This window comes from Lontra canadensis, unplaced genomic scaffold, assembly GCF_010015895.1.
Source record: "Lontra canadensis isolate GAN:19392208 unplaced genomic scaffold, GSC_riverotter_1.0 scaffold57, whole genome shotgun sequence".
Taxonomy (NCBI): Eukaryota; Metazoa; Chordata; class Mammalia; order Carnivora; family Mustelidae; genus Lontra; species Lontra canadensis.
In genome coordinates, this window is record NW_022631051.1 from 12351398 (window position 1) to 12377954 (window position 26557).

The 26557-nt window shown below is 59.2% G+C and overlaps 1 protein-coding gene across 1 annotated transcript in view; it reads left to right on the plus strand.

The window, feature by feature from the left end:
• CABIN1 (calcineurin binding protein 1) overlaps positions 1-26557 on the plus strand; it is a 156022-nt gene that overhangs the window by 121230 nt on the left and 8235 nt on the right. The window contains 4 exon segments of the mRNA XM_032876019.1: positions 21471-21634; positions 22457-22553; positions 23466-24137; positions 25367-25441. Of these exon segments, the coding sequence (XP_032731910.1) occupies positions 21471-21634; positions 22457-22553; positions 23466-24137; positions 25367-25441 (1008 nt within the window).

Sequence of the window (26557 nt, forward strand, 5' to 3'; positions counted from 1 at the left end):
CCTTTAGATGGTCATTCCCCAGCGCGCAGTCTTTTCTGGCCATTGGAGACTGTTTCCATCCCTGGATACAGATCCACAGTTGTGGCAGTGCCAGAATGTTTGGCCGGAGGGAGAGGATATGTTTTAGCCCTTGGCGTTCATGATCCCGCACACTGTGCCAGTCCTGCAAGAGGGTGCAGAGACCCCTGCAGGTGGCACAGCTGTGACTTGCCCTGGGCCACACAGCCAGCAAGTGTCAGAGCCCAGATGAGAGCCCAGGCCTGGGACCCACATCCTGTGGACCAGCTTCCATGCCGGAGTTTCTGGCCAGCCCAGGGGGCCAACGGGGATTGTGTACATATCCAGCACTGACCTCAGCCCACAGCCCTCTCCACCCAGCCACTGGGGGTGATTGGTCAGGAGCTTGCTGTTTAACATTCCTGAAGAACATTTTCCAGCGTAGACTTCTTTTCCCACTGCATGCTAGTTTTTAGAGGCTTGCTCTTGGATACATGTCCCTGCTGTATCATTCTGGGGCACTGCACATAGCCGTCTCAGCTCAGGCAGAGAGCTCTGGGCTTTACCTGCCTGGAATGCGGTCCTAGGCCCAGGCACACCATCTGGAGGGGCAGCACCATGGTGCCAAAGGCAGCAGTGGGAGGCACACTGCTAGGAGGAGGCCCGGGCCTTGGCAAGGCTTTGGAAAGCGGAACAGGGCAGGCGGCCCACTCAGACCAAGGACCTGAGGATAGCTGGGAGAGAGGGGAGAGCCTGAGGGAGGTCTCTGGCTGCTAAGGTTGTAGGCTCCCTGCCGCAGTGCCAGGAAGAAGAGGGGGCTTGCTGGCAGGCCCTCCCTGTGCCCCCATCCCCAGGCTGCAGGTGGCCAATCAGTGGGTATGGCCCAGTGGAAAGCTAAAAGGTGGGAAAGATTGCCAGTGAGTGGGCCTCTACCATGGAGGGGAGGGAGGCCACAGGGCTTGCTTCCATGGGTGCAGGGAATCTCTTTCATTATTCCTCCCTTCAACCCCATGATCCCCATCTCATGATGAGCAAGCTGAGGCTAAGAACAATGGCAGCGCAGGCACAGCATCACTCAGCCCAGAAGGAGCAAAGCTGGGATTTCCACCCCAAAGCGCCTGGCCTCAGAGAGCTCAGACCGCTCCCTGCCCACCCTCCAGGCCCCCCTTCCTACCAGCCCACCCACACCCAGCCTGTACCCAGCCTGGCAAGGTTTGAGGTAAGAGCCCATGCTGTTGGCCATGGTGCCCAGGGCAGACAGGAGGGGCCCTGCAGGAGTGACCATCCACCTCTGCCCTGGGCTTTATCCCGCTTGCCAGGCTCCGACCAGCTGGCCCCATCCAAACCCTGCAGGGAGGAGGGGTGCTGCATTACCGTCTGTAGATGAGGAACCTGAGGTGGCAAGCCCCAGGCTCCTGAGCCAGGGAGTGGTGGGATAGTGGCTCTGCTTCCTGCCACGGTGCTGTCCCTGTGGGCCTGGTGGGCATACCTGCTGACTGAGTCAGGATGTGGAAGTACCTTATCCTCTACAGGGTGGCATGTGACCCCTCAGACTCCATCTCTGAGATGGGAGATGGGATGTCCAGCCCCTGATACTTGAGAGCCTTGTGGTCGCAGCCCTGTGTTGAGGTGGCTATAGGCCACATATCTGAGCCCCAAGAAGTAGCCCTGTGCAGCCTAGATGGGGCCTTTTCTGGGCCTAATCCCTACCAGAGCCTGTTACTACCCCATCCTGGGTAGGTAGACAGGGGCCGCAGGGCATGGGAGAGACCCACCCTGCCCTGCCTGGTCCTCCCTGCAGCAGTGGTCATGGGTGGGCTGTTGGCAGCATGTCGCGTTCCTATTCTGCTTCCCCCAAATCCACCTGGGTGATAAAAAGAGGAAGCAGTAGCATCCCACCCCCCACCAGGGAGGATTCTAGATGTGGGACGTGGCAGGCGTGGAGAGCAGTTGAGGGTCCCAAAGGGGTTTGCAACAGGGGTTGGGACAGGAAGGAAGGCAGGTTGTATTTGCTGGCCTTTGCCTGCCCTCCCCAGAGCTGTGCCCATGACTGCTGCCCATTTTCCTCCCCTTCCTTCCCAAGACTCCCCTTCCTTGTCCCTCCAGACAGATCATTGGTACCTTTAGGGGAGCTTGGGGGTGCAGGGTGAGCTGCCCACAGCCTTTGACTACTCTGAGGCACCCTAAGCTAGGGTGGAAGCTAGGAGGATGGGCATTGGCCATAGGAGCCCAAGTGAGGGGCCCAGACAGTACTGCCCATGGCTCAGAGATGCTCCCCTACAAGAGCATGCTGATGGCAAGGCCACCAGGTTTTGCTTGTGATGGATTCTTGTGAGATGGGGCTGCCTCCCCACCCAGTTTGCCACAGGCCCTGACTGTAGGTCACGCTCTGGCCCGATGTCTCCCATCTTTTACTGTGGGTAATGGTGGGCTTCCCTTGTACGGGGGTTCTCTTAGCCAGGAGCCTTTGTGGGTGTGGCTGGGGCCTGTGGATGGAGGGTGGGGCTGGAGCGGGGCTGGGTTGGGGATACTGCATGTCTGGTCCACACATCTTCGCACCCTACTCCAGGCAAGGTGAAGGCTGCTGCCCTGCCCTCAGAGTCTAGTTTTGCTGTGACTTCCTATTCCTAGTCCCTGCTGACCTCAGTTTCCCCATTTCCAGAGGTGGGCCAGTGGATGAGGTCAGTGGTTTTCCAGCCCATTTTCCAAAGGAACGCTTTCCCACACACCCCGCTGGGAAACATGAAAAGGCAGCCTCTCCAGCAGACAGGAAGGGCTGGGTGCCACCTGCTCTGGCCACACTCCTGCCCTGTCCAGGCTCCTGGGAAGGAGGGCCAGGAGACCTGGAGAAGGCTGCCGGGTCTCTGCCCTGCCACCATTCTGCCAATCCAGACAAGGCTTCCTAAGCTCTGTGGCCAGGCCTTCTTTCTGGGGTGGCTTCAGTCTGGGAATTTGTCTCCTCCTCCTCCAGCCCCCCTTTTCCACTTTTCCTCTTTGGAAAGTTTGACCAAGTTGCTTCTGAGAGAGCAGCATTGGGTTGAAAATCTAAACCAGAACTCTAGCTCCAAGAGTCCCTGCCTGGTTTCCATGGTGATCGGCTGTGGCCACCAGTGCCCCTGAGGGCAGAGCAAGGACTCCCTCACAAGGGCAGGCCCAGGCTCTGCTCCGTGGTTGCTCCAGCCATACACCTGGGTGACTCCAGACAAGCTAGTCAGATTTTGTAAGGCTTAGTTTCTTCATCTGCAGAGTGGGGTTGATTAGACCTACCTCGGGGTTATAAGAGTACAGCCTGCCATGTGCCATGAGAATATTGTGCCCAGGAGAGGGTCCTGGAAGGTCCCTGCAGGAGAAGGAGGGAGCTGGGGGAAGGCACCTGGATGACATAAGGCACATGGGTGACAGGGCTCACTAGGGCCAGTGGAAGGAAGAGAAGGCGACATGGATCAAAGCCACCTGGGAAGGCCTTGGAAGTACAGGAATTTAGTTGGTTAAAAACAATTTAAATGCTGATATCTAAATATGCTTAAAAAGTCTAAAATTAGGGTATGTCAGAGCCGGTGGAACTTCCCCTTGAACTCCCCCCTTGAATTCCAGCCCATCACCTGTAGGAGCACAGACTTTCAGATTCCATCTAGCCACACCCCACTCCTCCAACTCCCCATGTAGGACAAATACTAGTAGTGGCCAACTCTGGGGTACAGGGGAGGCCCACCCAACACTGGTCACAGGGAACCCCAGGCAGCAGGAGCATCTCTTGGGGCCTGGCCACCTCATCCCCCTCAGGTCAGTTCAGGGCTTTAGTCCAAGGGAGAGACCCGCCTGGACCTACTTGGAGGAAGGTGGGGAACTTTGGGCTCCAGGCCATGCTTTGTCTTAGGCTCTAGCCTGGGCTCCTCAGAGATGGGAAGTGACCCTGGCTCTGCCACAGGGGCAGAGGCATGTGAAACCCAGTGAGGTGGTACTATGGGAGGCCTCTGAAACGGGAGGCTGGCCCCAAGGGCTGGGGGTGAGGAGCCCTCCCCTGGGTGACAGGAGTCCGCTACCCTCTGTAGCTTCACTTCTGTATGAGGTTGGGTGCCAGCACTTGGCCTGTGCACCCTGAGTGTACTACTTTGTGAGTCTCGGGGTGCTGTGGGTATAGGGCAGGTGTACCTACCAGCCTCAGCAGGTGGCGGGATAGGGGGGCAGGTACTCAGGAACACTCCTGGGGGAGTTGGCCAGATTGTCAAACCAGGAAGAAGGTGTTCCAGGAGAGGGAACCAGGAGAGGCTCTGTGGGGTGTGAGGAGGATCACGGCTCAGGGCAGGAGTGGTGGAGAAGGTAGATTGGGTCAGCCCTGTAGTCAGCAGGCTGGCTCTGCCCCATGGCAGTGGGGCGCCCACCTCAGGGTTTCCTGGTGGCAGTGCCATGGTCGAGTGGGGAGCTCTTAGAGCTGCGGGCTATGTAGCTTGGAAGGAAGGCCTGGAGAAGGAACTGGGGGCTAGAGAGCTGAGGGAGAATGTGGGGGCTGGACCAAAAAGAGCCCTGCAGAGGGTCAGAGGGAAATCTGGGGGAGGGTAGGTTCTGGCCACAGAGGAATAAGACCCATGTCCCCCGTAGTCGGTGTGGCTCGGCTCACAGAACAGTGCTGTGTTCAGGCTTTGACCTTCTGCGGTGGGCCAGCAGGAGCATCCTGTCTATGTGGGAGCCACTCTGAAAGGGCAACCCCACTGCTAGGGGATGGAACCCAGTCCCATCCCTTCACAGCATGGGTGGAATGTCCCAGTGCTGTCACAGAAGTTGCACATTACTCCAGAGAGGGGAGGGGTACTGTGCCTGGGTTGCGTCTTCTGGTCACATCTCAAATGTTTTCTGCTTCAGGGGCACCTCTGTGGACTGTGGACTGAGCTGTGCTCTGCAGGGAGAGTCTGGACTAGTTTGTTCCCCTTCTGATGCTGTTTATGAGACTTGAAGGGTTTCTGCCTGTGGCTATTGTGGGGCAGGAGAAAGTGGTGGGCCTGCTTGGGAACCCACATGCCCACGGAGGTGCCAGCTTTGCCTAGGACTTAGCTTCTGTCTTGCGGTTGATGTCGGCTCACCCCTGCCCACTGTTCAGCTCCACCTCTCCCTGCATGAGGATCCTGTGGGGACCATCCAGGGAAGAAACCTGGGCTGGGCCACAGCTACTGTAGCCATTCGTGCCCTGAACCTGGCCCTACTGAGGTTCCTATCACTCCCCTTCACTTAGCAGGCCACCATCTGCCTCCCCTGTCCCAGACCTCCCCAGCCCACGAAGGCCATTTATTAGGAACCTGGGGTCAGACGATAGCTAGACTGCCCTAATTTTCTCAGTGTGCATGTCAGACATGGCTTTTCTCGGATGCAGGCTTCCCTCCTGAGATGAAGCGGAAGCAGCTCAGCAGTCCTCCAAAGAGTGGGCGATTCTAGAAGCCTGGGCAGAGCTCTCATTCCCAGCCTTGACATGGGGGTGGGCTCAGAGGAGCCCATTGTAAGCGTCTTCTCACTCCAAGGAGGCTCTCATGGTCCCTATCAATCATGCCCCAAGACTCAGCTTGCCCTGAGAAACCTGCTGGCCTCCTCCCTTTTCTACCCTGCCTGTGACCCTTTTCTCTCCACAGAGGCCCCTGCACGTGGTCCCTGTTGGCTATCCCTGCTGTCACAGGCCCCCCACCTGTCTCTCCTCTGTTCTTTTCCCCTGTGGGGGGAGATCCCTGTCCAGCAGCACCCAGCCCGGATGCCACTTTGTCTTCCCCGGGAAGCTGCATAGTCCCTTTGTCTTGTTCTTGTTTCTCTCTCTGTGGCCACCTCTGCTCTTGATCCCCAAACAGGCTGGGCTGGAAGTGCCAGGTGATCTGAGTTGATGTGTATTGTGGCTGCGTTGGTCCCTGCCCATGAGAGCCTTGGTGTCTGCGTCTGCCTCGTGGTGACTGGGAATGTGGACATGGCATTCCCTTCTGGGTAAGGCAGTGGCAGGAATATGTGCACGCCAGAGGCTCACATGCTGGTCCCTGCAGTGCCACACATGGCATGGGTGCAGCTCTCTGTTGAGGCAGACGCAGCCATAGCCTGTGGGACAGGGATCCTTGTGTCGCACCCTGCCCACCATAGCTGCGCTGTTTCCCTGGGCATGTCATTTCCCTGTGTCCTCACTGATGGTCATACAGGCAAAACAGCTGAATTCACTCTTGCAGCCGTAGAGCACAGTCTAAAGAATTTCTGAGTACCAGAAGCTCTAGCATATGAGAATGAAGTGGGGTTGTAGTTGGGGGTCTATATACCTGCGGAGGAGAGGCACGTTTCACTATCTTAGCTATCAGGGAAGAGAGAGGAAGCTGGCTAGCATGGGACTGCGAGGCCCAGCATTCTGAGGCTGGCATGTACTTGGCAGAGAGGCTGCCCAGGCACACACACAGCCAGTGTCCTGCAGCAGGGAGGCAGGTGAGCAGCAGGAAGGCTTGTGCCTCCAAACTAGTTGGCAGCTCAGAACACCCAAGGCTGAGGATTGCGACTGTTGACTTCAAGAATTCCTGCCACCTAAAGGCAGCCCTGGACTTAGCCAAGGAGGAAGATAAGTTAGGTCAAGTGGGGACTAAGGTAATAGCAGAAGAGAACCAGGAGTGACCTGCAGGTCTGTGTTGGCTCAGGTCTTGAGAAGGGATGGTCACAGGGGGCCACTAAGGCCACATGGTCCCCTGGGCAGCTCAGCCAACAGTGCCTGGGGCAGCAGCCAAGCTCTAAGATCTAACTGGCTTCACTAGATCGGGAACCCACCTCTGCTGGGGGCTGCTTACCCTCACTGGCACATATGCCAAAGGCCAAGCGTCTATTTCTTTTTTTTTTTTTTTTTTTTTTTAAGATTTTATTTATTTATTTGACAGAGAGATCACAAGTAGACAGAGAGGCAGGCGGAGAGAGAGGAGGGAGCAGGCTCCCTGCTGAGCAGAGAGCCTGACGCGGGACTCGATCCCAGGGCCCTGAGATCATGACCCCAGCCGAAGGCAGCGGCTTAACCCACTGAGCCACCCAGGCACCCCCAAGCGTCTATTTCTAAGGAAGGCTGTGGTTACTACTCCAGCGGGCTGCACTACACCAGTGACCAGAAAGTGTCCAGAAAAGGGTGAACAGTGCCCTGTCTGCCCTCTCTGCTGGTAACCCCCCAGGGTGAGGACATGCTGAGGCAGAGGCTTGGGGACATACATAGATGCACCTGTCAGTCTCAGTTCCACACCCAGGTACATGGCATGTCTTCCTGTCTACTAAGTAGCACAAGTCATAGCATCTGCCCGCAGGCCAGTGTTCATCCTTCTCTGTGGCTCCTCACTCAACACTGACACCTGGGGACAGTTCACACTCTGCCCTCTGACCCTGCTCACCCTCCTTCTCACCCTGCATGTTCCTGGTAAGGAGTGCTCATCCAGACAAGGCCACAGTCGTTCAGTTTCGCTTTCTCTAGTTCTTCTGGCTTTGCTGATCATCCCTGGGCTCCTGGAGAGCCAGCTCAGCTTTCTCTCTCTGCAGCCACCCATGGGAGCACACGTGCTTCGGGGGAGGCCAGGCCCCTATCCTAACTAGGGGCAGCGAGCTGTTGGCATTCTAGAAATGGCTGTGGTGTAGACAATAAATGTGGCCAGACAGCACCATGTGGGCAGGGGAGCCAGATAGGGGCTGCAAAGAGGAATGTTGGCCACCCAACTTCCCAACATGAAAATGGGTGAAGCCCTGGCTCCCCACCTCCCCACTGGCTGCCAGAGGCTGCTGAGTGGACAGCAGCTGGGGACGTGATGGGTCAGCACTTCTTTTTTTTTTTTTTTTAAGATTTTATTTATTTATTTGACAGACAGAGATCACAAGTAGGCGGAGAGGCAGACAGAGAGAGAGGGGGGAGGAAGCAGGCTCCCTGCAGAGGAGAGAGCCCGATGTAGGGCTCGATCCCAGGACCCTGGGATCATGACCTGAGCCGAAGGCAGAGGCTTTAACCCACTGAGCCACCCAGGCGCCCCAGGTCAGCACTTCTTAGAGCTGGCCCTTAACCAGGGGCCTCGGGCCAGGGGTGCAGAGGTGGCCCTCAGGGCGACCTACCTATTGCCCTTGCCACCGTTGTCCTCTCCATGGTGACCTACCCATCCTGGAGCTGGACTGGTAAAACCCCTGTAGGACCAGGCAGTATCCTTGGGACTTTTGTTTTCTTATGATAAATTGTTGAAGTTTGCTTTGGAGATTTAAGGTTAGACATCCCTTGGAAAGGCAGTGGGACACTCTGATGGCATGAGGGTCCTCCTGGCCCAAGGCTGAGGAGGCTTGGGCCTGCGTGCAACCCAGGGCCAGCACATCCACTTCCAACATTGCTCTTTCTCCATGCACAGGCAGAAGCATGCCCTTTGACATCCAGACAGATGGCAGGGGCATCCTGATCCGCAGGGCTGACCCAGAGCAGGAAGTCCACAGGTTAGACCCTGCTTGCTGGGGCTCCTGCTGGACTCTAGGTGAGCATGGTCAGGGTGGCCAAGGTTTCAGGGGTGACCTTGAGGTGGATGAGCTGCCATCCTTCCTGGACAGCAGTTAGAGGCCTGTGTACTGCATTCCCTGTCTCAGCACTCTCATGTGAAGCCCCAGGAGGCTTCCAGTGTGCCCAGGAAGGCTTCCTCCCGAGGGCTCGGGGAGAGTGATTGCCCCCTCCTGGTTCTGGGCCTTAGTGCCGTGGTCTGACAAGCTAGAGATGTCAATGCCCATCTCACAGGGCTCTGGAGAGGGCTTGCATAAACCAGGGCTTGGGGTGCTGTGTACTGTGAGGTCCCCGGGGAAGGGCCAAGGAAGCTGGAGACCACTGGCAGCACACATTGTCCCAGGCTAGTCTCTCTCCAGAGACTTTGCTGGGCAGGGGCCTGGCACAGAGCCCCTGAGCTCCCCTCACCCGCTACAGGCCTCCCTCCTACTATGACAGCTAAGACCGTGGGACCCCAGGCTGCCTCAGCCCACCCTGGGACTCAGGTGTGTCATGAGAGCACCACAGGGGCTGGTTTCCAGAGAACTACATACTCAACACAGCTTCTTCCTGGCCTAGGTGTGATGAGCACATGTTCTCAGCCTCCTTTGGTCTGACTTTATCTTACAGGAAGTGGATAAGGTATGAAGTGAGGTCATGAGCTGTGCAAGGCACAAGCGTCACTTGTCTGCCCCAGCCTTCCATACAGCCAGGAGGAGTCATCCAGCTCTGAAGCCAGCCAGACCTGGGAGCGGGTCCTGGCCATACTGACCTTACTGCTGTGTGACTCTGAACCAGTGCCCAACCTCTCTGAACCTGTCCCCACATGTGAGTGTCAAATGATGATATGCATGTAGATGGCAAGGGGCTGTTGTGACTTGAGCACTGTGTGGATTTAGAACTCCTTTGAGTCTGGACCTATGGCAAGCACTCAGGAGACCCTTGTCCTCACATAACCCTGGGATGGCTTGTGCTCATGCTTGTTTCCCTGCAAGTGGATGACCTCTAGAACCACGGCCTGGTTTTTCCAGTGCCTGGCAGGGAGTAGTGGTCCTCCAGGGGGCAGGGAGGGAGGACAGAGTGTGTGACATCCCCTTGGCTGAAGGGGTAGGTCAGACCCAAGCCCATTTGGACTAAGGGCACCTGGCAGGGGCACATAGCAAGACTGGGAACACTAGCGGGCATGAACTAGCTTGAGTGTAGTATAGGTGGAAACAAGTTGGCTCAGGGAGATGGCACCAGGACAAGTGTCACCAGGATAGGGGCCAGGTGGATCTGAGGCCACTGGGTGTGTGGGAAAGGAGGAGGAAGCAAGGCAGTCCTGGCATTGAGGTGGTGAGAAAGAAGTTTGGGGGGCAGCGGTGGGGGTGCCAGGGCTTGGTGCACCAGTTCTCTGTCCACTGTCCCTGTCTTTGCTTGGCCTCTCCTCACCTGGGAAGGGAGGAGCTGCTGATAGTTGGCGGACAGTCCTGGAGCCATGTGCCCCACAGTGCTGTGCGCACACCGGAGCTATGGGTGCTGGGGGCAGAGTATTACATTCCTGGGTGAGGCTCTTCCCTCTAAGTCCATTCCTTATCTGTAGAAGGAGCACAGTCCCCCTTCCAGGCTATCCTGCGCTGAGAGGGAGAGGTGCTACTGCCCTTCTTGGAATAGAGTCTGATAGGAGGTCCTGAGCCCACCCTGGCCACTCCCACTGCCTTGACCCAGGGCCTTCTCCAGGCTCAGCCTCGCAGCCCAACTGAAAAAGGAGGCCCCTGCCAGCTATAAAGCCCACAGGGGGACTGCCATGCCATCTTTGTTCTGCCCTTCCCCCTGAGGATGTTAGTGGGAAAGTCTTTACTCCACCTCCCACTGCCCCATTGGATCAGCTAGGACAGCTCAGTGTAGCTGCGTGTCCCCACACACCCACTCCTCTGCCCTCCACAGGGCCTTCGCCTGGCACAACTCCAGGGGGCACCAGTCACATAGCTACCGCGTGCAGGGTGAGGACTGCCATGGTCCCCCGCACTCTCTGCCACCCCTACATCGCTTGGTCTGGCGCCTTTGGGACCCACAGCCTCCCGCGGTGAGGGCTGCACCCCTCGCCCGGTGCGCAACCCACCACCACCAGCGCCCACCAGGCCAGGGAACCTGCGAGGATTGGCCAGCAAGTCAGTTGCGCTACTGGGCCCGCTTCCAGGCCGAGCGAGGGAGCGAGTGCCCGCGCCCCGTCCGGCTCTGCCCGCCCCGCCCCGGCCCGCCGCGAACGAACGAGCCTCCGCGGCCATGGCCCGACGCCCGCCCTAGCTCATCTGCACAGATGCCACGGCGGAGCCGGCGGGTAGGAACTTGACCGGGGCTGGGGGGCGGGGGCCTGGGCCGCGACCGCCTCTCCTCCTCTGCCTGCCGGCTCCCCGCTTTCCAAAGCTTTTGCCCAGCCCTCCCCGGGTCGGCTGGGGCTACCACCACCCCCCCCCCGGCCCCCTGCCCGCCAGGCACAGCAGGAAGCCCGCGGGCCGTGGTTTCCCGGGCGCCGCCACGGAGGAAGTCGGCCGGCGGCGGGGCCGCGGCGCCCCCATGCCCCCGGGCCGGCGCCCTGCACAGCGTCAGGTGGGCGGCCGGGTGGGCCGGGCGGCGGCGCGCGGGGGCGGGCGGCGGGCACCAGCAGAGCCCGCACCCGCACCCGCGCCCCTGGGGGAGAAGCCAGCGCAACGAGCCCCGGGCGAGTCCAGCTCGACCCAGCCCGGGGCCGCGAGCCAGGGCGCGGGGGTGTGCGCTGCGCTGTGCCGCGCGAAAGCGAAAGCCAAAGCCGCTCTCCCGCCGCTGGCCCGAGCAACTTCGCGGCGGGCGGCGCCGAGGAGGAGCAGCGCCGGCCGCTCCCGGGGATGGTGAGCGGGCTGGCCGGGTGGGCAGCGGCGACCGGGCGCGGTGCTTCCCCGGCTATAAATAGCTGCTGTGCGGGGGTGGGAGGCTGGAGCCAGCGGTTTGTGAGCGCCTGCCTAGCCTGCTCGGAGCCCGGAGATGGGCCAGGACCTTGCCCCACGGCAGAGTGGAAGGGAGGGTGCAGAGGGGCGCGGGGCGGGGGCATGGGACGGGGTTGTGGGGGGGCGCGAGGGAGGTTGCGGCACACGCAGACGGGGCCGTGGTGGAGTTGCGGACTGCCCCCACCACCCACGCACTTAGTTGTTTGTCGTTTCTGGTTTTCCGCGGGAGGCGGGGGGTGGGGGGGTAGGGAGGGGCAGCCAGCAGTTCTGGGGACCCAGTGTGCGACGTCTATTTGGTAAAAGAGGCTGGAAGCAGGCGGGCGCCAGCTGCAGGCAAATTGCAGGCTTCCCCAAACCCTGCCTGTGCTGGGGACTCATTACCTGTGGATGGCGTGGGGAATCCCTTGCCCTCGGGAGCCCCGCCAGGACCGCTGCTTGGGTGGAGGGCGACGGCGCCCCTGGCGGTTTCTGTACAACCCTGCGGCCAGAGAGGCGGGCCCTGGTGGGTTTGCAGTGGAAGCTGCAGGACTTCCTGCCCCCGTGGTGTTCAACCTAGCCTGCCCCTGGCTGTGCCACCAACCTTAGGCCTGGAGCAGGACAGTGGCTCCAAGTGCTGTGGGAGGGGCAGGGCCCCGCTCTTTTCGGGGCATCGGGAAGATGGGGCGTCTTGGCCCCCAAAGGCCTCAAGACTGCAGAGGAGGGTGGCTCCTGCAGGCGATGGAGCTGTGTGGGCCAGCTGTGGGAAGGGCACTGCATTTGCCAGCCTGGCACTGTGATGTTCGCCTTACTTGGGGACAGGCGGGGTGCAGTGGAAAGAGCAGAAGTCTGAGTTTTGCCATAGTTTCAGCTCCCTGCTGGCTGTGTGCCTTGAGACAAGTCTCTCCCTATGAGCTCTAAATTAATATCCCATGTTAGAGAGGCTGGACAGGCACCTTGTCAGTACCGTTGGCCCCTGGGGCTCACAGCACCAAGTGCAGCCCTGCACACCCTCTCCAAGTAGTCTTGCTGTTTGGGAGGACCATATGGATTTGCCTGCGACAGGTGTCTCCCTAAGACTTTGGAGGATGCTGGTATTCTCCCCAAGGCTGCTCCTAACCTGAGGGCCAAGGGTCCAGATTCTGTCCTGGCTCAGTATGGGGTCAGTAAGGCTGCCTTACTGAGGCTAGACTGTGGAAAGTGTTTACGCTTCTCTGGGGGGAGAGGCCCTAATCTACCCCAGCACCTCTCCCTACTGAGGGGCTCTCTTGCTCCCTTCAGCTCGTCACCTGCATGGAAGCAGCCTGCTCCCACGGCCCCATGCCCACTGCTCCTGGGAATGGGATGCCAGCAGGCTGCCCGCCCTCGCCTGTTTGGAGCTCTGAGTCACCACTGCACCCATGCCAGGTGCGAGGGGGGTGTTGCAGGAATCCCTTTGCCAGGGGAGCGGGTTCTCCCTTGGGTGCTCACAGCACTGTGTTTTCTGCGAACAGGAATGTTGGAGCTAAGCAGCCCTAGGAGGCCTGTTCATCTGTCATACTGTGGCACACAGAGCTAGCTGGGGACCAGGAAGGCCTGGGATGATGGACTGCCCCCCCCAACACGCACCCCCTGTCATAGGTCAGCATCCAGGCCCTGCTCCTGCTGCTGCAGCATACCCACTCTTTTGTCCCCTTTGGGGGATACGGTCCAAGGAGAAGGAGAAAAGATCTATGGGGAAAGCTGTTTAGCCAGTATGGTTCATAGTAATTCTAAGGACTCAGCCCCAGGTGCCCACCAGGAGGGGACTGGTTGGGTACACCTGTGGGGTAATGCTCTGTGGTCATTTTAAACGACAGGAGTTTTGATGATAGAAAAAAAATATCTGTGCTCTGTTTACCGAGTTAAAATTTAAGATAAAAATTGCAAGTTCAAAAACAAAAAAATTCCACATTCCTTTCTTCTCCTGCTCAGGATACTCTGGGTGATAAGGTCAGCTCTAGGGGATTGCCCATTTTCTCCCGCTTGACAGAGGTGGCTCCTCTGGCCCGTTCTCCTTCCTGGCTTTTCTCTGGCTTTCCCTGAGCATCCCCTCCCCTTATTCCCTCCCTCCTTATTCTCCCAGCCCATTATTCCTTATACCAGCCATTCCTTCTCTCCCCTCACTCTGGATATGTGTGTGTTTGTCTTTCCTGCTTGCAGGGACTCCCTCTGGGGGGTGTGCCTTATCCATCCATGAGACTCCTGGTTCCTGGGATGCACTTGGCTTTCTGTGCAGTTCGCAGGCCGATCTACCCTGGGAGACCCAAGGCCGCTCTGGAGCAACCTTGAGTTGGGCCTCCCCAGCACCCAAAGGGGATTCACCTCGGGCGTAAACTCTCTAGAGCCTGTCCAGGCCTTGGTTCATGCTGGGGACTCACTCAGAGGCACTTTAGAGCTGCACCAAGGTTGAGGGGACTTGGAGGCCAGGGTTTGTGGCTTTGCCCTGAAACATTCCTTTCCTGGAGGCCGCTTGGGCAGGCCCAGTGGCCCCACGTCCCGTCTGCCTAGCTTGATTCTCATGTGGGAGGCCTTCCCTTCCCCCCAGGATCTGTTCCGGGGGCCTGAGGAGCTGGTGAGCAAGAGAGACACAGCTGTTCCTGCCCAGTGCTCGGCAGCTCAGAGTCCGGGAGGCCATGAAAGGGGCAGGCCAGGATTTGGGTGCTTGGGACTGGCTGCTAATCTCCAGAGCTAGCCTGTATAAGCATCCTGTGAGAAGCCCCTGGTCATGTAGGTGAGGCCTAAGAAGGCCCCAGGCAGACGTAAGCCACTCTGGCTGCAGCAGCCTGGGGTGAACTGGAGAGGATCCAGACAGCCAGCTGCCCACCTGTTGCCTCAACAGATTGAGCACCCCTGGGTCTCAAGCAGTACTGTTGGCATCTCACTGCCTTTCCCTGCGTAGTTTATCCCCAAGGCACAGAAGCCTGTCTCCTTTATGGCTTTTTTGGGTGCTCCCAGGGTTGGTTACTTTCTTCTGTCCTCCTGCTTGAGCCTTGCCAGGTGTCCTAGTTGGTCATGACCCTAGTAGTAGCAGAGTGGGGAAGGGACACCTGAGTCCTGGAGGCCATGCCCAAAGCAGGGACTCAGGGGACTAGATTATGAAGTCTCTGAGGCACTCAGAGGTACTGGTGGAGGACACTCACTCCTCATTGCTCTGCCAGAAGGTGTCCAGTTCCAGCTTCCCCTTTCCAAGGGGGCCTTCTAGGTCTTCAAAGGCCCTGGCTCAAAACTGAAGTGATTTGGTATCACTGCTTGGTTCTGTGTTTTTGTTTCTAGTCTGTAAATCACAGATCACACTGCTGACCTTTTGTACCTCTGTAAGCATTCAGAGAGAACGCAGGGAGGGAGACCTGAAATCGGGGAGTCTAGTCCCTATGTCTGGTCCTATGCCAGGTCACCAGGTAGCTTCGGGCAGGTTGTGTGAACTCACCTTACTCCTCTGGAAAATGAGGGGTGGGTGGATTACACACTTGGACAGTCCCTGCCATTGTGGGCATGGGAGGAATCGGAGTCTGCACCCGGTCCCCACGGCTTGAGCCTCGTCCACTCAGTGACAAGCCCATGCCCTGGTTCTGAGTGTGGCTTAATTGGAAGAGCCCGACAAGGCCACACCTCCCACCTGCCTCCTCCTCTGCTTTGGCATTTCTGGGCCCCTTGTTTCCCCAAGGGGCCTTTGCCTGTGCCCTTGGAGGGAAGGGGGCCCCAGAGAAGCTGTTACTGAAAGATGGGATCCGTGTAGGTGACAGATATATCTGGGAGCCTCAGAATGACCTGGGGTGTATTGTTGAGAATGGCCTGAACAGTGGCCTTGCACAGGGCACTTGGAGCTACCGAGAGTCAGAACTGTATCTGGACCTGTGGTTTTGGGCTGCTAAGCTCAGAGTTCCTCCTAAGCCATGGCAAGCCCTGCTGGTCTGCAGGGAGCCAGGGTTCCAACAGTATGGATGGGCAAGGCCTGCCAGCCCACACTGAGGCAGGAAGGGAGGTGTGGACTGGCCTGCTGATCAGGAATCTGGGGAGAGGGGAGTCCCTGCCCCTCAAGGAAGCTGCCCCCAGACTGCAATGTGCTGGAGACAGCATGAGCCTTGGGAATGAGCACGACCTTAGCCTAGCAGCTAGGAACAGTACTCCATGCCAGCGGAGGCATCTGCTGTCCATCCCTGAGGGGCCACCTGCCAAGGTTTTGGTGACCAGAGGCCAAGGCCTCGTGGCCTTCCTGCCCAGGCACCAGCCTTACTCTGCTTTCCAGCCCCCTTTGGGAGTGGCCAGTGTGTTCATGGGCAAGAGTGTAGGGCGGCCCAGCAGCACCCCACCCCTTCCACCAACCCAGCTCTCAGCTCCCCTGGGGAAGTCTCCAAGGGCCCCCAACCATGCTGTCCAGCCTCCATGAACGCCCCCAGGCTTGCCCCAGTGTGGGGCTCAGCTTGTGAAGCTCTGTTTCCTTAAGAGCAGCAGGAGGATGCCAGAGTCTCAAGGCTACAGGGAGGGTTTGGTAACTTGTATCAAGCGCTCAGCCCAGAGTCTGGGGCTCCATGAATTATTCAGGTGGTTATAGTCAGTCTCCGTGACCTCATCTGCTAGCCAGGAGCTTAGAACCACTTGGATGCACTGGGGTTGCCGCACTGGGGTCAGCTGAGCTGCTCCTGAGGAGCTGCACGTGGGTGGAGCTTCGAGCATGGTCCCATGTTCCTAAGTGCTCCGAGGCTGCTGCTGGGTGCCCCCAATTCCTCAGAGCTCTCCAAGCAGGCACCGTCCCAGCCAGGATTGCATGTGTGCCTGCACTTTGGCAGAGGGGAGTCTTGGGGGGCAGCCAGAGCTACAGGACAGGGGTCCAGTGGATGAGGCATAGGGGAGAAGTCGGAGGGACCCTGAGTCATACCTCCTAGGCCCTGCCCAGCACCAGTGGTGCCTTCCCCCCTCGAGGGGAGCCCCGTCCCAGACCCTCTTTGTGGGCTCCCTGCTGCCACTGGCTCCCACTCCTGCCCTCACCTCTGTGATCCTGCTTTGGCCTGCCCTTCAGCACCCCAGTGCAGGCCTCCCTCCTGCGCTTCCCAGCTGCTCCCCCTCTCAGGCACTGCAGCCTACTGCCCTCTCCTTAGGCCCCTTCTTCCTCCCCCTCAGATGCCTCCTGGCACATCCCCCACACCCTCCCTGAGGCCCGCGCACATGGCCTTGGCTGCTGCAGGTGGGACTCTGGCTGGCACCCCTTCCTTCCGTGTGCAGACGTCCCTCACCACCTGCCTGTCCCCGCCCTGGGCCCTCCCTGCTTCTCCGAGGGGCGGTAGGGGGAGGGTGCTTCGGCTTCTTCCCCTCTGTAGGGAGCGGGAAGCATCCCACTTGTCTTGGGGCTGCGGGTACCGCGGGGGCTCTGGCTGTAGACACAGAAGCCTGGCACTGCTCAGGCAGAAGACTGAGTTGTTGGCTTACTTGCCACCCTGCCAGCTGATGACTCTGCCTGGTGGCTCCCCACCCTCAGGCCAGCTGTCCCTGGAGGCTAGCTGCATGTCTGCAGGAACCTCCCCAGGGCTTCTGGTGTCTGTGGTTCCCTTCTGAATTTCCGTGGATTCTCTGCCTGACTTGTGTGGTCTTCCATCCTTTCTGAGATAGGCAGTTATGTTATGGTTGCGTGCCCATATCTGGAAAGGAGATGACGAATAGGCCACTCTTGTGTGAGAGGATCCAAACCATGGCCTGAAACACATGTACTCCTGTCTTCACAGGGTGCACCCTGGCCCTGGCCCTCCCTAGGGGTTGACCAGAAGCCCTTCAGGCGTCTGGTTCCCGGGCACAGGGACGCTGTTCTGCCTGCAGAGGGATCACAGACGGGCCTGCGGGGCAGATGCCACTCGGACAGACTCTCTGTCCATCGTGGCTGTGGTGGAAGGTAGCCCAGGGCGCCAGCCGTGCATTCTGGGCTTGGCTGCCATCCAGCAAGGTGGCTGGGAGCTCAGTGCCCCTCAGTGGGCCTCAGGTTCCCACCTGCACAGTGAGCAGTTGGAGCCAGCTGAGTATGTTTGAAAACGTCCATGACCGTGGAACTCTGATGCTGCCAGATTTGCCCGGCTGGGAGCAGCATCCTGGAAATTGGGAACAGGGTGCAGGAGGAAGGGTAGCGGTGGGAAGGGCAGTCCCAGAAGGTGAGATGGGCAGGCCCGTGGTGCCATGGCATGATAGGGAGCAGGTGGCAGGCAGACAGAAAGTGTCTTATTGAAGGTACTTCCTTGCTTCAATGAGCAGACGACAGCCCCTGCCTGCATGTGATTGCCCATGGGTCTAGCGGTGCCCGGCCACCCCTCACAGTCCCAGGTTGGCCCACTTTGGGAGGTGACATGCTAAGTCCTCCAGAGAGGGTTTGTTTTGTTGTTGTTGTTGTTGTTGTTGTTGTTGTTAGCATTCTTACTGGCTCATTTTGGCACATCCCATCCCTCTTCTGAGAAAAAAACCAAACAGGTAAATGCCCTGCATCTTTGATTCTAGAACTTGGGGGCAAGAGCAGGAGTTTGGGATCCCCTCTCTGCAGGGACCCTACCCATGTCCCCCACCATCTGCAAAGTCTGCTGTGGTCACCTGGCCCACCCTGCAGAGGGCCACATGTGTTTTCCTTCTGGCATCACCTTCTCGGGCCCTCCTGTGTTTCAGGGGAGAGGGGAGAGCTGGCTCCCGCCTGAACAAGAGCTTGGCAGAGTACACCTCCAAGCAGCCCCAGGTCCTGGCAGCCCTCAGCGAGTGTGTTGCTCACCTGCCATGAGCAAGGAGGCATGCTGCTGGCATCCACCACCCACCCCGCTCCAGTGCAGGGCTCATGTGCACACCCAGAGCTCCGAAGAGCATTCATTCCCCTGTGAGCAGAATTGTTTCCCGCCTACCCTGGAAACCTCCAGGGTGAGGGACTGGCAGGGAGATGGAGGAGCTTCCGCAAGCAGGAAGCCCTTCTCAAGCTGGACACCTTGCCTGCTCTACCGGGATTGTGTCGGGTCCCTGGGGACTTGGAGCTGAAGCAGACCTGCCCACACTGAGGATGCATTCCCAGCCACAGGCCCACCCCCGACCATCTAAGGAGCTGACCCTGAGTGGTCCTGGCAGAGACTTAGGAGGGCAGCAAGCCAGGAGGGCTTTAGAGAGGAAGTGACATCATAGCCAGGCTTGAGAGGGCACAGAAGACTGGCTGGGCAGAGGAGGTGAGAGGGCACCCCAAAAAGTGAAAAGCATAAAATTCACAGTTCTATAAGAGGGAGGGTGTGGTGAGTGTCTGGAGTCAAGGGAGGAGGAGTACAAAGGCCAGTGAGGCTCAGGCTTCAGCTGAGGTAGGTAAGGAAGCTGGCTGTCAAGGATATAAGCGGGAGGGATGCACCGACATTATCTTTTTCCTAACTTGTCCTGGCCCAGGCTGGGTGGATGGACTGGGGGCAAGAGCAGAAGCAAGAGGCAGGATGAGGCCCAAGCTGTGGGAGGAATGTTAGGGGCACAAAGGGCAGGCTTGAATGCCAGGGAGGGGCAGGGGTGTGGGAGCTACCCTGTGGTTCTAGCACTGTGGAAGAAACCTTTTCTGATAATTTACCAAGGATGAAATGGGCCCCTTCCAGAGGTGGTGAGCAGGCTGGGGCTGGTGCAGGCTGGGGCTGGTGCCCACCAGGCAAGTTGTGGGGGCCAGGCATTGGGGCCTATGTACTCCCAAGTACCTGAAGCCTCTTGAGGTACCGGCACCATATCTGAGGCCCCGTGACTCTTATCTGTGCCCTTAGCCGGACTCACCCCAAGTCCCTGGCAGGCCTGTTTTCAGACCTCTTCCCCTCCTGCAGCCTGTGCCCTGACTCAGCTAGCATGGAGGACATGGGTGACATGGGATGAACAGGGCCACTTACCAGGGAAGGGTCCAGGAAAGTCAGCATACATTTGGAGAAACAAATGTGTCTTCCATCCATCCTCCCTGATTGCCCCCCAAAGGACATCAGGGGTCCTCCACCCCCAGGTGGGGGTGCTCACAAGGCAGCTGAGAGAGACCTTCTGACCCCAGATCAAGGTGCACTGGGAAAAGTGACCTCCCCCTGTCCCCGAGTCTTCAGAGGTTTAGCCAGGGAAGAGGGAGGCCCTCAGTGAAATCCAGGGTCATTCTGGGCCCTTATGGTTGACAGTGCAGAGCAGGGCATGCCCCTCTATGCCCTAAGGAAGAGTGAGATCCCGGAGCAGTAGGGTCATACCCAGCTCCTGGACTTGGCCTATGGCGCTGGGCCAGCCCTGGCACACGCCTGCAGTGTATCCGCACATGGTCAGGCTGTGTTTCTGGCTTCCCCCCCTCTCCTGTGAGGTGTGGAAAGGAGCCCAAGGCCAGCAGTGTAGGGCTAGAGCAGGTGGTGGAGGCTTCCCTCTGGGCTGCTTGGGCTTGTCCTCCCTGTCCTCAGAGCTGCGTGGTGACGGGCCAACTCTCAGGTTATCCCCATGCTCTGTGACCCTGAGGGAGTCACTCCTCTCCGAGCTCTGCCCTCCCTGCCATGGGCTATGGCAGCCCATGGTGAGGAACAGGGTGATGTCTGCAGTGCTGTGGAAGAGCCAGGCTCTTCAGTCTTACACTGCGAGGCCTGGCAGGCAACAGAGATTGGCACCTTCTCAGCCGTTGCTGCACATCTGGGGGCAGGGTGTCAGGGCACACTGGCCAGACAACTGCTCAAAGTTGTCTCTTGTCCTCTCAAGAGGCAGCTTTTCCTGCACTGCTGTAGAAACCACCTGGGCCCCATTGGAAGATACAGCGTTGGTATCAGTGCTGTGGGCGAGGGTGGCCTCAGCCTCCTGGTTTTGTCCAGGCCGGGAAGCAGCTAGTGCCTTGTTTGGCACTGCCTGGGATGAAGGGTGGTTGCCAGCCTTCACACAGCACCCCCAGACTGCTTGGAGGGAGGGGGGTGGCACCAGTGTGTGCAGTGTGAGCCCCCGGGATCAAGTGTGGAGGCTGTGGGGGCTTGGAGCTGCGGGTTTTAGGCTTCTTTCTTGTTTGAGTGGCTCAGGGCTGGAGGTGCTCTGCCTCCCGTCCCAGGACTGCTAGAGCATGGGCTTAGTCACTGAGCACCTACAGGAATCGGGTCTGGGAATGACACCCCCTGGGCACCTGCTGGGACCCCCAGGTGGAGGAGACAGCTTTGCTCCCTGCCCCAGTCCATTCTGGGCAGAACTTTCTCTAGGGTGTTGGCTGCAGGGTGCCCACCTGCTCCTTCCAGGCCCCCAAAGTCCTGTCCCAGAGACGTAAATCCTAATGTCCAGGTCCTGCAGCCTCAGGCCTGCTTCTCTTCACTTACAATTCGCTCCTTTGGGCATCTTTTCCTTCACCATGCCTCAGCTGGACCAGTAGGTCTCAGACACCGTGCTGGGTATGGGGATGCCCCAGCTGCCAATGGGCAGGGTGCCGGGTGTCTGACACCAGACTGAGGGAGATGGTGGCAGGGCTCCCCAGAGCCAGCCCTGCTCCAGTTCAGCCTTCAGACAGTGAGGTTGGATGGCGGAGAAGGGGGGGTCCCAGGTGGAGCGTATCCTGGACAAAGGCAGGTTGGAGGCAAGCTGGGCATTCTGCAAGCTGCAGGTCATTTTCAGCCTAGCCCTCTTGTCTCTGGGCATCGCTGGAGGGAATGCACATGGGTGGGGGCCAGGCTTGAGCCTGTCTGGCCAGCAGCAGCTGCCAGAAGTTCACAGTGGCCACCTTTTGACCCATCAGTTTGGCCCTAGGAATTGGTCGCGTGGCTGAGTCAGCACCTGTGTGAAGGCACAGAGGCCCCGGGCTTTTCCAACTGGTTGCGTTTGACTAGGCACAACCTGCATGTTTCGTGCAGAGGACAAAACAAGTACACACGTGCCACGCAGTCATTCAGAAGAGGACAGGGCAGAACAGCATGTTTCTCCTTTGCCACCATCCATAGGGGGAACGCTCCCATTCCCCTGGGACGGCAGGAGGGTTCCAAGGTGTCCTGGCCCGGGCAGAGTGCCTTCTGGTACTGCAGCGGGCTCCAGCCACAGCAGCTGCCCTCACACGCCCACCTCTGTCCCTGTCACAGGGCATCTGGCGGATCCCCGTGGACGAGATCGACCGGCCGGGCAGCTTCGCCTGGCACATGAACCGCTCCATTGTGCTGCTGCTCAAGGTGCTGGCCCAGCTCCGGGACCACAGCACCCTGCTGAAGGTGTCCTCCATGCTGCAGCGGACTCCAGACCAGGGCAAGTGAGTGCAGCTGCCCGGCCTCATGCGCACTGGGCCCCGTGAGGGCAGCTGGCACTGCCGTGGGCCAGAGCCCCTCACCCACCCGGGGCATCTCTCCACCGGCTGGGGAGCCCACACCAGCCCTTCTCTTCTGGGGCCTCTCTGTCTGGTATCAAACAGTATCCTGCCCTGTGCCCTCAGGGCAAACACAAGTTACCCCTTCCTTACCTCCTGCTTTCCTTTAGCTTGGAGCTTTCAGGGTGCCGTCAGGTCAGGGGGGAAGACAGGGTCCAGATGATAGCCAGGGTCCCTCAGGGGAAGGTGGGTAATAATTGGCCAGGCAACAGGGGGACCAGGGCCGCAGAGGTAACCAGGGATCCCTTTGCCAGACAGGGCGGGACAGATAGGCCCGAGGGACATCTGCTGCAGCCGCCACCTGCGGCGGTTGTCAGGGATCCTGGGAGTCATGGTCTGGCCCAGCTGGACCAACAGCTGTTCTCTATTCCTGCACCACTTTACCTTCTCTTGTCTCATTCACCTGTAGGGGCTGGGGTGGGGGCGGGGGCGGGGGGCTTCAGCCGGGGTCTGGGGCACTCTGGAGACAAGCTTTACAGAGAAAAGCCAGAGGCCCCCAGCTCTCACTTGGCCGGGAGGGCCCAGAGCAGTCCATGCCAGGTGCTGTGGCAAGAGGCTCAGGGAAGGCTTCTGGGGAGTGCCCCAGGCAAGAGGGATGCTGAGGGACCCGCAGGTGTTCTTGGGGCAAGGAGAGGTGTGGGCCACCATCCCAGGCCATGTGGCTCTGAGGCTCTGCTCTCTTCTCCGGCCACCCCCTTGTGTCTGCAGGAAGTATCTGCGAGATGCTGACCGCCAGGTCCTGGCACAGCGGGCCTTCATCCTCACTGTGAAGGTGTTGGAGGACACCCTGAGCGAGCTTGCAGAGGTACACCCATGGCCCCTGTCCTCTCCCAGGAGGCCGCCCCGGCCCTTCGCTCAGCTGCCATGAGGCATGTCCCAGTGTCCCTACCTATGAAGTAGTACACCCCTGCTCCCCTGGGTGGGGAAGGCAGCACAATGAGGAAGTGGCACTTAGTAAGGCGCTGGCCCACGTGGCAGATGTGGACTTGTGGGCAGGGAGGAGGGTAGCAACACTCCCTGAGACTGCTCCCTGAGCAGTGTACCCCAACCTGGCAGGTCAACCTCGGGGTCACAGCAGTGCTGATATTGAAGCACACGGTGGGCTCCCAGTGGGCTGAGTGAGGCCTCGGGTTGCTCCGGGCACACCTGTCCTCTTTTTACCCCCCAACCCTGCACCTCAAGGCAGGCACAGCCCTTACCCCCTCTCAGAGCTGAGCACCCTGACCACCCAACCTAGCAGGAGGGGGCTGAGGCAGGGCAGTGCTGCTGCAGTGCCCCCTTCCCAGTAGGACTAGCTGGGCCATGGTGCGGGGGCTCAGGGTCATGCCCCCTGAGACTACACCTCGGCTGCTGTGCATTAGGGACACGTGAGAGCCCAAAATGGGAGAATTCAGCTCTGTGGCCAGCATGCATGGTGGCCCCTGGTGGGTCACCTCCCCTTTAGATGCCCAGGACTGCCCTCAGCCTCGCATTTAGAGGAGGACCGTCCCCACACAGGCCATTCTTCCAGAGTGGAGGCATGTCCCGCCACCTCCCGCCTCCTGTCAGCCCCTCTCAAGGCTGGAGGAGAGGAGCAAAACAGGGAGGGACTTCCTCAGGCAAGTCTCCAGGGCCAGCCTGGGCCAACTAGCAGACAGGCAGACCCAGAGTGGCCTGGGCTGGTCACCCTTGTGGTAGAAACACAAAAGATGCAGTCTTACCTTCGATTTTCTCGTAGGGGTCAGAACGCCCGGGGCCCAAGTCCTGTGGCCTCCCTGGAGGCAGGATGACCACCGACGTCCCCCATAAGGCCAGTCCCGAGGATAGTCAAGAGGGCCTCCCCCACTCCAAGAAGCCCCCTCTGGCGGATGGCCCAGGGCCAGGAGCCGAGCCAGGGGGCAAGGTGGGTCCTCTCAACCACCGGCCTGTGGCCATGGAGGCAGGAGACAGCACAGACCAGGCTGGCGAGCAGGACAAGGAGAGTCCCCGGGCAGGGCCTACCGAGCCCATGGACACGGGTGAGGCCACCGCTCGCTGCTCAGACTCCGAACGGGCACCACCCCCACAGCCAGGCCGCCCCCCAAGGGACCATGGCCCTGAGAGCCGTCCTACTGAGCTGTCTCTGGAGGAATTGAGCATCAGTGCCCGGCAACAACCCAGCCCGCTCACACCGGCCCAGCCAGCCCCAGCCACCACCCCTACCACCACCACTGGGGCCAGAGTGGGCAGCCACCCTGAGGAGCCACCCACACGGCCCACCCGAAAGAGGAAGCTCCTGGAGGACACGGAGTCGGGCAAGACACTGCTGCTGGATGCCTACCGTGTGTGGCAGCAGGGCCAGAAGGGTGTGGCCTACGACCTGGGCCGCATTGAAAGGATCATGTCTGAGACCTACATGCTCATCAAGCAGGTGGGTGGCCTGGGGCAGGCCTACAATTCTGTTCTCACGGAAGGTCCTTCCCATTCTGTCCAGGGGTGCTAGGGCCGTGGGGTGTGCTTATTAGGTGTAATTCCCACCCAGCCCTGCTGTTTGCTTCCCTCTGTTTGAGGTCTTCTGCCTCAAGCAGGGCATAGAGTCAGAAAAACAGGTCATGTCTAGTCATCGAGTTGTATGTTTTAAGTATGGGGAGATTTTGTCAACTATATCTCAGGAGAGCTGAGGAGAACACATGAAAAAGACAAGAAACAAAGTGCTTGGAAAACTCTGTTCTCAGCTTTAAAGGAAATGAAACCATTTGCAGAAATCTCATGACATCCAGCACGGGGGGACAGGACCCCTGACCCCACTCGGTGCCGGGCTCTAGGGCACTTCCTCAGAGACCTTTGTGGCTGGCATCCAAAGCAGGGTCAGTGCCCCAAGCGTGTGAGGAGCCTCCACCACCCTCCTTAGTGTGTTTCTCCCCCCCCTTTTTTTTTCCACTATGTTAGACATTCAGCTCTTTCTCTATTTAAGATTTCCACAGCAAGAGCCCCCAGAGCTGCTGCGGCTGGCTCAGACTGGGTGTCCATCCTGATAAGTGGTTTCCTCCCAAACTGTGTCTGTTTGTGGTACACCTGTGGAGAGTCCCTGTTCTCTCACTCCCCCCGCAGCATCTGGGATCAGGCTTGCTTTCTTTCTATCCTGGGTGAATAAGAACCATGCCCTGCATTCCCTGCTGGTGAGGGTGGGCCCTTTCCCACCCTGCCTGTCCCCGCCTGGCTGCTCCTGCCACCCCGGCCTGTCTCCTTCACACCCTGCCCACTGCTCCACTATGGCGGCCCCCTGGGCCTCTCCGGCCTGGTTCCCATCCCCCTGGCACCCTGGGCTCTTGGGCTCTGGGTGAGACAGAACTTCCCTCCCCCACCACCACCCATACCTCAGACTCATCCTGCTCCTCAAGTGAGCTCTCATTCTGCCAGTCTCAGCCCCTGAGGACACGATAACATGGTCCTGGACATGATGTGAACAGGACCGGCCTGGCCCAGAGCAGTAGCCCTGAGGGATGGACCCGGGAGATGGATGTGTGCTTCTGCCCATGCTCCCCAAGCAAGACGGGAGTGTCAGGGGATCTAAAGCAGCTGGTCCTCACACTCTGGGAGCCCGGACGAGGCCAGCCACCATGGCCGGGGTCCTTTGACTTTGAGCATTTCCTGGCTCAGGTGGACGAGGAGGCCGCACTGGAGCAGGCTGTGAAGTTCTGTCAGGTCCACCTCGGGGCCGCTGCCCAGAGACAGGTAAGCTGCACCCAGCCTGTGCCAACCTCCTCATATGGGGCCAGCCCCACGCCAGGGCCCTAGGCTGCAGGCTGCGAAGTGGGCACACCTCAGGAGGGACCGTTTGCGGCGTCAGCCTGGGCCAAGGAGAGATGGAGGAGGCAGCTGAGCCTGGGGCCCATAGGGAGCACTGTATGGTGGGTGGGGCCTTGGCAGACCCAGACCCCAGCTCAGAGTGTGTGACCTGAGGGGTCCCCTCACCTCAACTGCCTTTTCTGTAAATGGGAAAGATGGTCCTTACCCAGCTGAGCTCACCTGGAAAGGTCACTCCATTTGGGACAAAGGTAGAGGAAGGGATGCGGGGCTAGGATATGAACTGGATAGAAGCAGAACGGATGGGTGTCCTGAGGTTTAGTCAGCAAGGGAGGGAGCAGAGTGCTGCCGGGTCTGTGAAAGACTCCCCACTCCTGAGTGGAGAGGATGGGCTGGTGCAGGGGCCCAGCGAGCTACAGGTGAGCTTGAGATGTCAGAAGATGGGCCAACGTGACTTGGTGGCAGGGAGGAGGGGTGAGGCCCTTCTGGGCTCTGGCCGGTGGCTTTTCCTCTAGGAGAGAGGTCTAGGCCAGAACCCTGGGTGTAGGTGACCCTGAAGCCATCAGTTTGGGGGTCAGAGGCCACAGCTTTTGAGGAGTGGTGGAACTGAGGAGGGGGTAAGGGGCCGGAGCTGAAGGAGAGGGGTTTCCTGGGAGAGGCCCAGCTCAAGAAAAGGCCCATAGGCAGGGTTTGGCGAGCAGAGAAAGGGGGCACCCTATCTAAAGCTAGGGGGCCATTGCAGTACCGTTCAGTAGTGCCAATGGGGTATCTTCCTGTACCACATATGGGCATTTCTTCAAGAGTGACCCCAGGCCTGGGTCGTTGGGTCAAAGGGCAAATACTTGCCATTTGAATAGGTGTGGTCTCTTGTCCTTCCAAGGGTGGCCCAACTGCCCCTTCCCCAGCAGCACAAGAGAACATGTCTTGCCCTCCCATCATTGCCCACACGTGGCCCCTTCATGGCATTTCCCCCTAGGGGGGTACCCCACAGGGAGTCCGGAGGCAGGAACTCAGGACAATGGGCATCTGCTTATAGCCCAGGGG